We start from the raw sequence: 17,446 nt of genomic DNA, 5'->3' as shown, positions 1-17,446 counted from the left end.
TCATACTGAAGGCAAAACCTGGGAACAGAGAGACATGAAAAGAGTGTTGAGAAGTAACACAGGTGTTTTAGATGTCCTCCTTTTTATAACAAAGCACTTTTCAAGACTGAGAGGGATGTTTAGCTTCTCCTATTGCCAGCACTTCTACAGATTTTTCTCTGCATAAAACTCTCCAGCTGGAGGAGAGCCAGCATGAGCCAACATGGACTGATTACCTTCTTTCCAAGGAGGTACGTATGCGCCTTTACTAGCATGCAATCCCTGTGCTACCTTCCAACACAAGGTGAAAGTGCAACCTGTGCTGGCTTACCTTGTGAGTTAGGGAGTGTTGCTTGAGGTGGTGGGGCTGCACAAACTCCATGCCACATTCAGTGCAGATGTATGGGCGAATGTCTTTGTGCTTCATCATGTGGTTTTGCAGCTGACTTGGGTACTGGAAGGTCTTATCGCATTCAGTGCAATTGTACTGTATAGGACCACGGTGGGTTGTTAAGTGTCTCTTCAGCTGAGCCAGTGTTGGAAAGTCCAGACCACACTCCACACAAATGTTCTCTCGGCCACTTTCATGCTTAGACTCATGTGCTTTCAGCTCACTAGGGTAGGCAAAACCTCTGCCACAGATCCTGCAGTTGTAAGGCTTGATGTCACTGTGTTGCATCATGTGTCGCTTAAGGTGACTGGTTTGAGTGAAAGCCTTGTGGCACACCTGGCACTTATGTGGCCGAGTGCCCTGGTGTGTCAACATGTGTGTGTGCAAGTGGCTCAGCTGCTTAAAAAGCTTGCCACATCGGGTGCAAGCATGTGGCTTAATGCCACTGTGTCCCAGGATGTGAGTAACCAAATTATACTTGGATGTATAGGACTTCTCACACATGGGACATTGCCAGCGTTTCTGTTCACCTCCAACATCAACATAGTAACTGTCATCTATCTGAAGGTTGACATCTACTCTTTCCACTTTCTGCTTGTTTTCACCACCTTCTCTTACTTCAGCTCTCTTGAATGGTGGCTCTGGGGGTCTCTTCATTTGAAAGGGATTCCTGAAATGGAAGTTGGGTGGCACAATAAAAGGAAACATTAAACCAGGGTGAACTTTGGGATAATAAGAGTAAGGACCCTGCATGAATGCTGGACTGTTGGGCCATGACATATGAGGCTTCACCGGTTCTTGCTTGATGGACTTGGCTCCAAAGTGCTCCAGAGTTCTATAGAACTGAAAACCAAAGTTGCAGAGGTCAATCATCTGGGAGCTGTACTTGGGTTGTGCTGGCTGTTGGAACACCAAGGGGAGACTAGAAGAGCCTATGTCATTGCGATCTTCAGGTCTGTCAGATGGTGATGAGGAACCCTCAACAGGGAGAGAAGGAGGCATTTTCGTTGGCATGCTCTTGCGTTTCCGAGACCTTCCTTCCAAGGATCCCTGGAACGTTTCCATGTCTCCAAGAGGAGGGGGACCATAGCGGAAGTGTGAGAGGTGTGGTCTGAATTCTTCACCAAATGGAGTTGTTCTGTGTGGCTTTGTGACAGGACTCAGCCGCTGCAGGCAACGGGAGAAGGGAGAGGCTCCTGTAGTGTTCACGTTAAAACTTGGTTCCTCGTTTTTCATCATATTTGATTTTTTATATTGTCCAAGTTCCTTAAAAAAAAAAAAAAAAAACAACAAAAAACGAGTTTATTTCTTCCAGTTTATTTCTTCTTGTTCTAATGGATTTAATATTTTGTTGTCTAATTTCTTGTTCTGAAGGTTGTTGATTTTTTTCCCAACTAAATGCAAGTAAGGATGTCTTAGGCCTATATAAGACAGTGCACTTTAAAGCAGAATGAAACTGGTTAGTGAAGAACAAAGAAGCCTTAGTCTTCCTGCTGTAGAACTGATGTTTTCAATCAGATTTACCCATACAATATCTTTGCAACATAAATATGCTGTACCATGACATACTACTTTGAAGCTGAACCTGTATTGCAAAGTTTCTGCTGAACTCAATTCAGCTGGGCCATTTGTGGGCAAAATTGTACCCTTGGCTGTGCATGCACAGGCTGTATAAATTGGCAGTGCATCTAAAGGACATGGTAATACAAACAATAATGTGCACATTTATTATAGTTGTGACATGAAAATCCAAAGACAAAAAAATATTAAACTTCTTTGTATCATTAACATGTTCTACTGTGAGAGGAAAACAATGGCCAAGTGATCTAAGGACACTGTGTCCCATCAGGTTTTGTGCTGTATTTCCTGGCTTCTCTCACTTTATGTTGTAATAAGAAGGCAGGGATTAATTTGTTTTCTTTGTTTTAATCCCAGAGACATTTACCTGGCATATTTGGAGGAGGAAAGATCTTTGACAACTCTCCAAATTATATTCATATTTAGAGACTTAATCCAGAGGGGTTTTGTTTCTGACTAGTTTGGCAAAATCTCCAGTATAAAACTAAATGTAGGATTAATGTCAACAGCCCTAAAGGTCTCCAAAGTAATTGACACCTAAAGAGGCTCTGAGACCTTCTATTGGTACAGTGCAACAAGGCAGGTTAACAATTTTCTTCTGGCAAACTTTTACATTCCACTGATCATATGGGGAGCTTCTTCAGAATCTGGGGGTTCCGAATATTCATTCTGAATTTCAGTTTATCTTATATAAGGCTGCCACCTTTTGCCTTGATTCTATAGAATCATTTGTGTTGGAAAAGACTTTTAAGATCATTGAGGTCAACCATAAACCTAATACTTTTATGTCCACCACTAAACTATGTCTCTAAGTGCCATATTTATATGTCTTCTAAATAGGTCCAGAGATGGTGACTCAATCACTTTCAGGGGCAGCCAGCTCCAATGCTTAGTAAACCTTTTGGTGAACAAATGTTGCCTAATATTGAAAACAAATCTCCTTCAGCTCATAGGATCACAAAATCATAGATTCAGTCAGGGTTGGAAGGGACCGCCCTCATGGTGAATATCTTCTTCCTAACATCCAGTCTGAATCCGCTCATTTCCAGCTTTGTTCCATTCCCCCTAGTCCTATCACTACCCAACATTCTAAAAAGTCCCTTCCTAGCTTTCCCTGCTTGGGGCCACAATATTTCCTAAACACACTGTATCAAAAATAGTTGCTCTTGGTCTTCTTGGCACATTGTTGCACATTGTTGGCTTATATTAAGATCTCAGGTCCTCCTTTTCTGCTGGCCAAGTTTCCAGCCACTCTGCCCCAAGCCTGTGGCATTGCATGGGGTTATTGTGGCTGAAGTGCAGGGTCCATGGCTTGTTCTTGTTAAACCTGATACAGTTTGCCTCATCCCAGACAGCCAGCTTGTCCAGAGCCTCCTGTAGATCCTTCCTACACCCTCAAGAAGATCAATGCTCCTAACTTGGTGGTGTCATCTGCAAATTTACTGAATGTGCACTTAACTCCTTCATCCAGGTCACTGATGAAGGTATTAAAGGGAACTAGTCCCAGTACCAAGCCCTGGAGAGCACCACTTGTGACAAGCCACCAATTGCATTTAACTCCATTCTTTCAGCCCTGCCATCCAGCCATTTTTAATGCTGTGAAGCATAGGCCCATCCAAGTGTTGGGCAGCTAGTTTCTCCATGAGGATGCTGTGGGAGATAGTATAAAATGTTTTACTGAAGTCTGGATAAAAAACATCCATAGCCTTTCTCTCATCCACTAAGTGAGTCACTTTGACACAGAAGGAGATTGAGGTTCATCAGGCAGGACCTGCCCTTCATGAAGTCCTGTTAACTGTGTGTGGTCTCCTGGTTATCTTTCACATGTCATGTGATGGCACTTAAGATTATCTGCTCCACAACCTTCCCCAGCAAAGAGGTCAAACCAAAAGGCCACTAAGTCCCTAGATCCATCTTTCAGTCCTTCTTGTAGACAGGCATGATACTTGCTCACCTCCTGTCTACTGGCAGCTCCCCAGTGACCCAGGATCCTCTTTAACATCTTCATTGATGATCTGCATGGGGGCATCGAGTCAGTCATCAGCAAGTTTGCAGATGACACCAAGCTGGAGGCAGATGTGGCTGGGTTGGAGGGCAGAAGGGCTCTGCAGCGGGACCTTGACCGCCTGGACAGATGGGCAGAGTCCAATGGGATGGGGTTCAATAGCTCCAAGTGCAGGATGCTGCACTTTGGCCACAACAACCCCATGGAGAGATACAGGCTGGGGTCGGAGTGGCTGGAGAGCAGCCAAACAGAGAGGGATCTGGGGGTGCTGATTGATACCCACCTGAACATGAGCCAGCAGCAGTGTGCCCAGGTGGCCAAGAGAGCCAGTGGCATCCTGGCCTGCATCAGGAATGGTGTGGTCAGCAGGAGCAGGGAGGTCATTCTGCCCCTGGACTCTGCACTGCTTAGACCACACCTTGAGTCCTGTGTTCAGTTCTGGGCCCCCCAGTTTAGGAGGGACATTGAGATGCTTGAGCGTGTCCAGAGAAGGGCGACGAGGCTGGTGAGAGGCCTTGAGCACTGCCCTACGAGGAGAGGCTGAGGGAGCTGGGAATGTTTAGCCTGGAGAAGAGGAGGCTCAGGGGTGACCTTATTGCTGTCTGCAACTACCTGAGGGGTGGTTGTGGCCAGGGGGAGGTTGCTCTCTTCTCTCAGGTGGCCAGCACCAGAACAAGAGGACACAGCCTGAGGCTGCACCAGGGGAGATTTAGGCTGGAGGTGAGGAGAAAGTTCTTCACTGAGAGAGTCATTGGACACTGGAATGGGCTGCCCGGGGAGGTGGTGGAGTCGCCGTCCCTGGGGCTGTTCAAGGCAGGATTGGACGTGGCACTTGGTGCCATGGTCTAGCCTTGAGCTCTGTGGTAAAGGGTTGGACTTGATGATCTGTGAGGTCTCTTCCAACCCTGATAATACTGTGATACTGTGATAACTGATAAATGATGAAAGGTGACCTGGTGAGCACTTCTGCCAGCTTGCTCTATGCTGGCTCTGTAAGCTTGTGATGTCTAAGCCATGTAGAAGGTCACTAACCTCCTCTGAATAATGAGGGCTTCATTCTTACCCTGTGCTTATTGCCCAGCCTCAGGAGCTGAGTGCCCCAAGAACTACTGGTCTTATTATTACAGACTGAGGGAAAGAAGGCATTTTTTACCTCAGCCTTTTCCTCACCCTTTGTGACTGTGTTTCTCCCCACATCCAGTAGAGGATGGAGATTCTCCTCAGTCCTCCTTTTATTGTTAATTTAAAATGGTTTTATTTTATAAATAAAAAACATTTACAGAAACATTTTTCATTGTTTTTTATGGAAATAACCAGATTAAGCTCTAGTTGAGTTTTGGCCCTCATAATTTTCTCCCTGCATAACCTCATGACATCCTTGTAGGGCATCTGAAGGATGAACTTACCTGAATATGACTGTGTTTCTTTTGTCCATCAGTCTGTCCAATCAAGAAAAAGCTGGGGTGGAAATTAGACAGATTTTCCCTCTGGCACCTGTGACATGTTAATGCTATCTGTAAGATTGTTTTTTGGAAATGCTAGGTGGAGAGCATGAAGGTGGTTGTTGGATCACTAACAACACTCTAGTTTGTTTTTGAGAAATCTCCATGATGGACAACCTTACTTTTCAAGTCACATAAAAGCACATCTCTTTGACCTAGTTAGAACATGGACAAGACAAAGCATCTTAAAAACTTCCTTGCAAACAGATTGTTTTCCTCTTAGCACTGTAAGACTGTGAAATAATCTTTGAGAGACTGTATGAACCCAAAGGCTCAGATACAAAAGTTTAAGATGTCCAGAGAAGGGTGACAAAGCTGGTGAGGGGCCCGGAACACAAACCCTATGAGGAGAGGCTGAGGGAGCTGGGGTTGTTTAGCCTGGAGAAGAGGAGGCTCAGGGCTGACCTCATTGCTGTCTACAATTACCAGAAGGGAGACTGTAGCCAGGTGGGGGTTGGTCTCTTCTCCCAGACAACCAGCAACAGAACAAGGGGACACAGTCTCAAGTTGTGCCAGGGGAAGTACAGGCTGGATGTTAGGAGGAAGTTCTTGCCAGAGAGAGTGATTGGCATTGGAATGGGCTGCCCAGGGAGGTGATTGAGTCACTGTCCCTGGAGGTGTTAAAGAAAAGCCTGGATGAGGCACTTAGTGCCATGGTCTAGTTGACTGGCTAGGGCTGGGTGCTAGGTTGGACTGGACGATCTTGGAGGTCTCTTCCAACCTGGTTGGTTCTGTGATTCTATGATTCTATGATAATTTAGACAAAGAATCAATCAATGCACAAAGGAGTCGTAATTGAAGCAAAAATTGTAGGATCTCTAAATTGCTGATTCAAACCCCACATCTGATAGTGGGGAAATAATTTTTTAAATGCTTAAATCTAAGACAAGTATCTAATAATTATACAAGGATAGTGTCCATACATATACATGTATATTGTCTCTTCTCCCAGGCAACCAGCAACAGAACAAGGCAACACAGCCTCAAGTTGTGTGGGGGAAGTTGTGCCATCCCTGGAGGTGTTTAAGAAAAAAATGGACTAGGCACTTAGTGCCATAGGCTAGCTGATTGGATAGGGCTGGGTGATAGGTTGGAACTGGATGAGCTTGGAGGTCTCTTCCAACCTGGTTGATTCTTTTATTCTATATATATATATAAACAATATACGTATACAGCATATTTTTCAGTATGTGAGGCTATAAGTGTAATATATCTAAGAGTGCATGTTCCATCAGAAAGGGTTGTTGTAGGAAGGTGGGTGTTGGTCTCCTCTCCCATGAAACAAGGGATAGAACAAGAGGAAACAGCCTCAAGTGGAGCTAAAGGAGATGTAAATTGGATATTAGGCAACATATATTCAGAAAAAGGCTCAGATGGGACCTTATCACTGTCTATAGTTACCTGAAAGGAGGTTGTACCCAGATAGGGTTTGGGCTCTTCTCCCAGGAGACCAGTGACAGAATGAGTGCACACAGTCTCAAGCTGTGCCAGGATAGTCTAGGCTGGATGTTAGGGAGAAATTCTTCACAGAAAGAGTGATTGGCCATTGGAATGGGCTGCCCAGGGAGGTGGAGGAGTCACCATCCCTGAAAGTGTTTGAAAGGGGACTGAATGCGGTACTTGGTGCCATGATTTATTTGATTAGATGGTGTCGAGTAATAGGTTGGACTTGATGAACTTGAAGGTCTTTTCCAACCTGATTAATTCTATGATTCTGTGCAATACTGTGATTCTGACTGGGGGTAAGTTTCTTTGTTACACTAACTCCCTGTGCAAAATGATGATCAATTAGATCTTGAAGATTCTTTGGGTACAAAGCCTTGACTTATAAAAGAAGAGAGAAGGGGAATATTAAATAGATTAATATTTATAGCACCAAAAAATTCCTATTGTTTCTCCAGAAGGGAAATGTTACTTCTTTTTGGATGGTTGGTTGGTTTTGGTTTTTGTTTTTTGTTTTGTTTTGTTTTGTTTTAGTTCTTTTTAGCCAAAGCTAAACTCACACAATTTGAATGTAAAATGCATCTTTACACCAAAATTTCCCCCTCAAATTATGTGCCTGTCCGTCAGATATCTTTCTTTTCCTGTACATGATTCTTTCCCTGCATGATGGGTACAAAATGCTGCAGAAAACCCACAGCAATTAAGAATCCAACAATGTTATTTACTGCCTTTGTTAGGTTATTGAAATGCTGCCAGAAATACGCAGAGTGACAGAGGGTTGTACCTAATTGCTCTCTTGTTTCTTGAGTGCCAGTTTCTCCCTTCTTCCACAGCCTGTCATGCAAAATTTCAATCTTTCTGGAGCACAGAGATATGGTAGAGGTTGTAGAACTGCTTGAAATTGCTAGTAAAGAAATTCACTTGCAATACTAACCTTTAGCTGCTTTCACTCAGTACACGAGTCTATTCCACTGCCCAGGGCAACATGCATCACAGGACCAAGTCTGCAAGTAAAAGCATTTAAAGAGTCAGTGGCTAGCATGATCAGGGAGGTGCTATATAACCCAACAAAACAGTACCCTACATGGGAGAGAAGTTATGGATTTGCAGTTTAAATATGGATCGCCTTGATGCCTTTTTTTTTTCTTTCTTTTTTATTTTCCATCCTCTTCAGTTTTCCAAACCCTGTGCTGTAGAAAATTACTGAGCTTATCATCACCTTTTACATTGCCAGCAAACCCTTGGTAATTGGAATGGAGGTGTAATCTTTGCTCTGACTAGAACTTTTCCATGAAAGAAAAAAAAGCATAGAAGAGACTACAGACTTAACCACCACTCAAGAAAGAGTTAAGGAGCTGTCCCTTCTTCTTTAGATAAATGCATTAGAGGATTTTTTAAGCATTTAGTAACACATTTCCCCAGTAATCTTGCTCTATTTGACTTGAGAAGAATCATAGCATCAACCAGTGTGGAAGAGACCTCCAAGATCATCCAGTCCAGCCTAGCACTCAGCCCTGTCCAATCAAGTAGACCATGGCACTAAGTGCCTCATCCAGTCTTTTCTTTAACACCTCCAGGGACGGTGACTCCACCACCTCCCTGGGCAGCCCATTCCAGTGCCAATCACTCTCTCTGGGAAGAACTTCCTCCTAAAAACCAGCCTATACCTCCTCTGGCACAACCTGAGGCTGTGTCCCCTTGTTCTGTTGCTGGTTGCCTGGCAGAAGAGACTATCTAATTTAATAACCATGGAAAAATATGAAGGGGTGATCTGAATTTTTTGTGTTGAGTATTTCATAGAGTTCTTTTGTGTTTCCTGTATAAGCACTTCAAAATACTTTTTTTTCCCCCTTCCCTTTGGCTGTTTGTATTTGGAACGTAATGCTACATAGCACAATGCTGTGTGAGTCTATATATTGTGGTTAGTTTAAACCTGTACAGACATTAAAAATACTAGATTTTATCAGTAGTATTTCATCTCCCCAGTTTTGAAGCATCTGACTGGAAAGCTTACTGAGGCAGAGGTTGCCATTCTGTATTGGCACTTACACACAAAAAAACCAAAACCCTAAACTACCACTCCAGAGCTTACTAAATGTTCATTTCTTTAGGAGAGATAAACAACTTCAGAGTTTCTTTGTTTAGCTAAATAATATACTGATAAATACCCTATTTTGAAAAATAAAACCTCCAATAAAATCTCTTGGGAAATAAAATAAAATAAAATAAAATAAACAAAAGAAAAGGCACTGCAAGTTCAGATAGTTGTGATATTTCCCAAATAGAATATCTATGCAGCAGCTAATAATGTTGTTGATTCCATGAAAGAGGAAGATGCAGACTAGGAATCATCATTTACTGTCTCTTTTCCACTCATCACATTTCTATATATAAAGGATTTTTTTTAAAGTATGCAAACCATCCTATTCATTGTGCAAGCCTATTTCATAGAATCATAGACTCATAGAATCAGTCAGGGTTGGAAGGTACCACAAGGATCATCTAGTTCCAATGCCCCTGCCATGGGCAGGCACACCCTACCCTGGATCAGCCTGGCCAGAGCCCCACCCAGCCTGGCCTTAAAGACCTACAGGAATGGGGCCTCAACCACGCCCTTGGGCAACCCATTCCAGGCTCTCACCACTCTCATGCTGAACAACTTCCTCCTCACATCCAGTCCGAATCTCCCCACCTCCAGCCTTGCTCCATTCCCCCTAGTCCTGTCACTCCCTGAGAGTCTAAAAAGTCCCTGCCCAGCTTTTTTGTAGGCCCTCTTCAGGTACTGGAAGGCTACAATAAGGTCACCTCTGAGTGTCCTCTTCTCCTGACTGCACAGCCCCAACTCCCTCAGTCTGTCCTCACAGCAGAGCTGCTCCAGCCCTCTGATCATCCTCGTGGCCCTTCTCTGGACACACTCCAGCATCTCCACATCCCTCTTGTAATGGGGGCTTCAGAACTGGACGCAGTAGTCCAGGTGGGGTCTCAGCAGAGCAGAGTAGAGGGAGAGAATCACCTCCCTTGACCTGCTGGCCACACTTCTCCTGATGCAGCCCAGGATCTGGTTTGCCCTCCAGGCTGCAAATGCACACTGCTGGTTCACGCTGAGCTTCTCATCCACCAGCACCCCCAAGTCCCTCTCCTCAGGTCTGCTCTCCAGACAGTCACTGCCCAGCCTGTATTTGTGCTTGGCATTGCCTTGCCCCAGCTGCAGGACCTTGCACTTGGTCTTGTTGAACCTCATGAGGTTGGCTTGTGCCCACCTCTCCAGCCTGTCCAGGTCCCTCTGGATGGCATCCCTGCCCTCCAGCATGTCTGCTGCACCACATGTTATTGTTACACTCCCCAACTGATACTCAATATTGAAGTCAAAGGCATTTTTTTCTTTACACTTCAGAGGAACCAAGAGTCCTGAATGAAAGTGCCTGCTCCGTATAACCGAACAGTAATCCCAGCCATAAAAATGTGAGGTTAAGTTTCTCAATCAACACAATGGTGAAACCAGAAATGAGACCAAGATGAGTGAAAGTTAGATGTACCTTCTGACAAAGCAAAACCAGGTGCTTTATTACTTTTGTTTGCTGTTTCAGAAGATGAAACAGAGGAAAGTGTAGGGAATCTAGAGGTTTCAGAAGAGGCTGAACCACTTCTCTATGCTTGATGAGAAATTTTATGTTTAATTGAGCATGTATGAATGTAGAAACCATTCCCTGTGAAAGTGCATATCTGCTTTTCACTTGGGGCCTGAAATATTGACATCTATTTTAAAAAAAAAAAAAAAAAAGGGAATCTAGCAGCTGCTTCTCTACTGGATGTGATGAGGTTCAATGACAATTGGATACTGGAATGGGCTGCCCAGGGAGGTGGTGGAGTTGCCGTCCCTGGAGCTGTTCAAGGCAAGATTGGACGTGGCACTTGGTGCCATGGTCTAGCCTTGAGCTCTGTGGTAAAGGGTTGGACTTGATGATCTGTGAGGTCTCTTCCAACCCTGATGATACTGTGATACTGTGATATATTGAGCTAAAGTTAAGCAGTTGGAGAGCTTCAGCCTTAGTGAATAACAAGCTATTTGCTTCTGTCAGCCACTGACATTTGTAAACTGTTATTATAGGGATGATTATGGTTATCTTACCAGGATTAATGGGATCTCCTCTGTTCAGCTCACAATTCCAAAGAGGCTTTGGTTTCAATTATGTTCAACCACAAAGACATTGAACTGAGGACCAAATTCTTTACTTAATTTCCAGTCATTTGCTATTTATGCAAATTAAAAATCACATCATCTCTGGATCTGGTAAGAGGAGTTTTAGTCTAGAGTGACGGAATAATCTGGGCTGGAAGAGACCTTAAAGATCACCTAGTTCCAACTCTCGGTGGTGAATTCCTCTCATTTCAGCTGCAAATCAGTGTCCCCTAGCAAATTTATTTTGTCATCCTCTGAAATTGGCAGGAATACCTGAGCAGACAGGAATGTATCTGCTACTGCTAACCAGCTGTTTTCAATTAGTACGCATCTGAACCCTACTCATGATTTTCCCTGCTATTTCCTACAATAGCAGCATGAACCCTCCCTAAGTCACTTCTTTTCTTTCTCTTCCACTCTTTCTTCTGTTGCTTCGAGTGAAGTTTTGCAATAACATTGACATTTTCATGTTCTTGTCTATTGCGAATTTCATCATTTCAGTGAGATGGAAAACAATCATGTGGATGCTTTTAACCTGCCATTTCCAAGTGTATCTTGTTTGTTTTCATGGGTTTATGCCCAGTCTTGAATAATAAGCTGAACTAGATGATTAATGATGTTCCATGTTTGTAAAATCTACTTGCTTGCTATTTCTAGAGTCAAATTTTTATTTGAAGGTGCTGCAGAGGTGAGTGGTGCAGAAGTTCTAAATATGCTCAAAAGATCTGGAGATATTTCCACAATGGGTACGCTAGATGCTGACTCAAACTGCCACTGCTACTCAGTAGTGGATTATTTGTATTCTTTTTTTTTTTTTTTTTTTCATATTAAGACATTTAATTTACCCTAGACTTGAGTACCTATAGCCATTGGAGAATCACAGAAGGTAAAAGACCACGTTCAAACCCATACCAGAACATCTCTAAATTGATTACACAGAGAATCATAGAATCAGTCAGGGTTGGAAGGGACCACAAGGATCATCTAGTTCCAACCCCCCTGCCATGGGCAGGGACACCCTACCCTACATCAGCCTGGCCAGAGCCTCATCCAGCCTGGCCTTAAACACTTCCAGGAATGGGGTCTCAACCACCCCCCTGGGCAACCCATTCCAGGCTCTCACCACTCTCATGTTCAACAACTTCCTCCTCATGTCCAATCTCCCTACTTCCAGCCTTGCTCCGTTGCCCCTTGTCCTGTCACTCCCTGAGAGCCTAAAAAGTCCCTGCCCAGCTTTTTTGTAGGCCCCCTTCAGGTACTGAAAGGCCACAATAAGGTCACCTTGGAGCCTCTTCTTCTCTAGACTGCACAGCCCCAACTCTTTCAGTCTGTCCTCATAGGAGAGGTGCTTCAGCCCTCTGATCATCCTCGTGGCCCTTCTCTGGACACACTCCAGCATCTCCACATCCCTCTGGTAATGAGGGCTCCAGAACTGGATGCAGTACTCCAGGTGGGGTCTCAGCAGGGTGACTAAACAGATAAACTGTGTGTATGTTGATAGATCCAAATCAGCCTTGCAATCTTTCTGTTACTTCATTTAGAAGCTGAACTAAAATATTATTTTCATTTTAAGTGAAGAGAGCATTGTTTCTGCCACAATGTGGAGCAGGAGACAGAAATTTGCTCTTCTTTGCAATAACAAACATTGATTTAAGGAAATTATCCAAAATCAGTGAGGGCAGATACTGAGTGGGGAGACACAAATGTTGCAGAAGTCTTGACATACCAGCCTTGAGCTGGAAATAACAGCTGCTGTGGTGTTTAGTCATTTTTTTCCCAGTACCACTTCTGCAAACACTTGTTTTCTCTCTCTCTCACATGCATGTAGACCTGCTGTCAACCATGGTTTAATCCTCAGCTTGTCTTGTGAAAGAAGGCTCCTTGTCCCATGCCTTTTATGGGGCAGGTATGTCTATTTAAGTGGAGAACACTGTTAAGATAAAAATATTGCCATAAATATTCCTCTCCTCCTTTTGAATTACCATCATTATTTTTTCATTAAAATTATCTGAAACTACTGAAAACCAGAAGTGGATCAGATCAGTTTTTTGGTGGGGATTTTTTGTTTCATTTTGTTTTTTTCCTACTAGTATGGTAGTACTGAGGATCTTGGTGTCTTTTCACTTCTCCCTGGGAAATTACCTTCATCTACTGTTATCAAGCTTCAGGATAAAACTTCTTCTTTCCATCAGTAAATGTATGACTTTTTTTTTTCTCAGAAAATGCTTGGTAAAGAAAAAAAATATCAAGTTGGTAGTTCTTCCTAGGCCACAATCAGAGCTTACTAAAGCTTGTGGAAAGACTTCCAAAGAAATCTCAAACTAATCCTACACAATTTTCACACAGTATCACAGCATCACCACGGTTGGAAGAGACCTCACAGATCATCAAGTCCAACCCTTTACCACAGAGCTCAAGGCTAGACCATGGCACCAAGTGCCACGTCCAATCCTGCCTTGAACTGCCCCAGGGACAGCGACTCCACCACCTCCCCGGGCAGCCCATTCCAGTGCCCAATGACTCTCTCAGTGAAGAACTTTCTCCTCACCTCCAGCCTAAATTTCCCCTGGCACAGCCTGAGGCTGTGTCCTCTTGTTCTGGTGCTGGCCACCTGAGAGAAGAGAGCAACCTCCTCCTGGCCACAACCACCTCTCAGGTAGTTGTAGACAGCAATAAGGTCACCCCTGAGCCTCCTCTTCTCCAGGCTAAACAACCCCAGCTCCCTCAGCCTCTCCTCGTAGGGCTGTGCTCAAGGCCTCTCACCAGCCTCGGCGCCCTTCTCTGGACACGCTCAAGCATCTCAATGTCCCTCCTAAACTGGGGGGCCCAGAACTGAACACAGTACTCAAGGTGTGGTCTAAGCAGTGCAGAGTCCAGGGGCAGAATGACCTCCCTGCTCCTGCTGACCACACCATTCCTGATGCAGGCCAGGATGCCACTGGCTCTCTTGGCCACCTGGGCACACTTGTTACTTGCTATGAGTTCTGTTGTCCAATGGGCTGTGAACCTACCTATGCCAAGACTAAAACCTCATGGTTTTATTTATGATTTATCATATACACATAGGGAAAAATATCTTTGTTGATCAGAAAAATCTGACATATTTAAATGGCTTAACATGACTCAGTAAACAGATGCAACACACAATAAACTTTCAAAGCTGCATAGGTGTATACATATAAAATAATAATATAAAATAATCTCTTCTCCCCACCCCCTTCATTAGGTGTTTTGACATGTTCTCCCTGCTTCAGTTTTGAAACTTGGTCCTTTTAAGATATTATTTCTGCTCTAAGGGCTTCCTATGCAGTGTTAACTCCATTAATACTGTGTGAGATGACACCAGTACAAAGAAATGTCTTCTCCCACAAACCTGTGCAATAGGACTACCCTCCCTGAACTGCCTTTTAACATGTTAACATTTTAACTTACATGATTTCAGTGTTATTTTAGCTGGGAAACACAGAAGTTTGGGACACATTTCCCTACATTGCACATAGGGTATCTTTTGGGGTCATCACAGGTATATGTTGAATTTGGGTTTGTACCCAATTTCTAGGAAGCAAGACACTACAACTACTTTAACAGGAGTGTAGTTACTTTAGTATTTCTTGTAATAGAGAAATTGCTGAAAATAATATTATAAAACTTAATACATGTTCACTTTCCTATAACTTATGGATAATGTTTGTTTTGAGAATTACTGAGAATGTTAAGCTAGACCCTGAGATTTCATTCACTGAAAGTCTGGAGGAGGCCCACCAGCTACTCTGCCAAAGCTGGGGCCACTGTTTGTGGCATTAGACAAGCTGATGGAGTGATTTATGGCAGAATTTGCTTCTGGCATTGATTAGAATAAAAGAAGTTCTTCGTGCTGTAGTGAGGTAGCTGTAGATACTTTCCTTCTCTCCAGTGTGAGTGCTGTGTACTCAGTTCAGTTTAGCAAAATGGGTTTTCTCTGTCCTCTCATTGCTTTTACGTGTGCACTGTCCTTAGTTTAGCAAAACCTTTGCCATCATTCTTACTACTTTGCTGCTGCCTAACAAGATGGAGGTCAGAGAGCAACTTGGCTAGATGAACTACTGAGCATCTGCAGTAATGTTTTACAGGTAATGACAGTCCTTATGCCTGATGAACTATCTCTAGTCATTTCAATGTACATACAAAATGCTCTTTCAGTACATCGTAGGCTTGTACTGGCTTTGCTCTTTATTTCTCTATTTCTTATCCTCCTTTCTCCTTCCCCCCCCCCTTTTTTTTTTTCTTCCTCCTTGTGTATTTTCTTAGTTCTTCTCTTTCGTTTCGTTCCCACTTCATTTCTCTGTTCCATCTGTGGTTCACTCCCTCTCTGCTTCTCTTTTTCGTCTGCTGCAGCAGTCAGGCAATACATAGACAACCTGAATAACAAAGTGGGTAAGACTACAGGCTCTGAAGTGTTAGCTGTTTGCACAACGTTGTGACAAACCACAGCTGCACATGGTGGGATGATGAAAAGCACAGCAAATTGTCTGGTATTGGAGCATGTAAACAGGCACAATCCTTGTCTAAGCACCTCCACCTGCCTGATCCTCTGGCATGCACAAGGAATTGTGAGGCTGCTTTGAGCGGAGAGGAATGGGAGAAGAAACAAACATTTGTTGATCCTTGCCTCTGGGCTCACAGCGTAGCCCTGCACCATCTATATCCACAGCAGGGTGGGCTCTGGCCTAAACTCTTTCTTCATAGCAACCTGCCAAGTGTAGCCTAAAACAGAGTTGCCATTGAGTTACAGGAGGATGTAAAACCAGTGGTATTGGCTCAGGCTGGTTAGTGTAACTAACTCGAGATACTGATCTTGTGAAGACTATAAGAAACCAGAGAGGTTATCATGTCTTCAAGCTTCCAGCTGTCTGGGGCTCAGAACTTTTCTCATTCAAAGATGTTACATTCTGATTTTTTCCTTAGTCCATGAAGGATGGATGTGGATAAAATTTATTGTTAAACACTTGTGAGCTGAGTGGCATATAGAGATAGTTCTGTGTGCTGGAGAGTGAGATATCTCTGAGTGATTAGATGTTGGATCTTGTAACTCCAGAGATTTAGAGAGGAGTTAAGGCAGTGGAAGCAGCACCATACAAGAGAAGAGATGCCCACCTACACTCTTCTCAATTTACCTTTCCCTGAAACACCTGTATTTCTGCTCCTCAAAGCCGTCCGGAACACATTTGTACTGTAGGTTATTTCATAGAATCATCATAGAATCATAGAATCAACCAGGTTGGAAGAGACCTCCAAGATCATCCAGTCCAACCTAGCACCCAGCCCTATTCACTCAACTAGACCATGGCACTAAGTGCCTCATCCAGGCTCTTCTTGAAGACCCCCAGGGACGGTGCCTCCACCACCTCCCTGGGCAGCCCATTCCAATGCCAATCACTCTCTCTGGGAAGAACTTCTTCCTAATATCCAGCCTATACCTACCCTGGCACAACTGGAGACTGTGTCCCCTTGTTCTATTGCTGGTTGCCTGGGAGAAGAGACCAACCCCCACCTGGCTACAATGTCCCTTCAGGTAGTTGTAGACAGTAATAAGATCACCCCTGAGCCTCCTCTTCTCTAGGCTAAACACCCCCAGCTCCATCAGCCTCTCCTCATAGGATTTGTGTTCCAGGCCCCTCACCAGCTTTGTTGTCCTTCTCTGGGCATGTTCCAGCACCTCAACATCCTTCTTGAATTGAGGGGCCCAGAACTGGACACAGGACTCATGGTGTGGTCTGACCAGTGCTGAGTACAGGGGAAGAATAACCTCCCTTGTCCTACTGGCCACACTGTTCCTGATGCAGGCCAGGATGCCATTGGCTCTCTTGGCCACCTGGGCACACTGCTGCCTCATCTTCAGCCTACTATCTATCAGTACCCCCAGGTCTCTTTCCTCCTGGCTGCTCTCCAGCCACTCAGTCCCCAGCCTGTAGTGCTGCTTGGGGTTGTTGTGGCCAAAGTGCAGAACCCTGCACTTGGCCTTGTGAAATCTCATCCCATTGGCCTCTGCCCACCCATCCAGCCTGTCCAGGTCCCTCTGCAGGGCTCTCCTACCTTCCAACAGATCACTCATGCTCCACTTTCTGTCTCCTCACCAGCTACCTAAACAGCTGACCCTGTACTGCTTCAACTTCTCCCAACCTCAGAAAACATTATTTTGCCACTGTAAAGCTGGATCATTTTTGCTGATAAGGCTTTAACTGCATAGTCTTTATTGTTTTTTCAATACACAATGCTTCTCCCCTTTTTTTTTCTGTTTTGTTTTGTTGTGCTTTTTCTGCCACCAAAACAGGAAATAAAAATACATTCATAATATGAAAAGAAAATTGGAGGATATGCAGGGGTAAATT

At 44.0% G+C, this 17,446-nt stretch overlaps 1 protein-coding gene across 1 annotated transcript in view; it reads right to left on the bottom strand.

Annotated features, from left to right (window-relative positions):
- The window catches only part of ZNF366 (zinc finger protein 366), a 42,224-nt gene that overhangs the window by 13,339 nt on the left and 11,439 nt on the right, over positions 1-17,446 (bottom strand). The window contains exons 2-3 of the mRNA XM_064140226.1: positions 7,833-7,902; positions 311-1,636 (exon numbers count right to left, since the gene is read on the bottom strand). Coding sequence (XP_063996296.1) covers positions 311-1,609 — 1,299 coding nt within the window. The 5' untranslated portion in view covers positions 1,610-1,636; positions 7,833-7,902. The remainder of the gene's footprint in view (positions 1-310; positions 1,637-7,832; positions 7,903-17,446) is intronic.

This window comes from Pogoniulus pusillus, chromosome Z (genome assembly GCF_015220805.1).
Source record: "Pogoniulus pusillus isolate bPogPus1 chromosome Z, bPogPus1.pri, whole genome shotgun sequence".
NCBI classification, from domain to species: domain Eukaryota; kingdom Metazoa; phylum Chordata; class Aves; order Piciformes; family Lybiidae; genus Pogoniulus; species Pogoniulus pusillus.
Note: the sequence above shows the minus strand (reverse complement) of the source record. Positions and strands in the feature narration are given on the sequence as shown.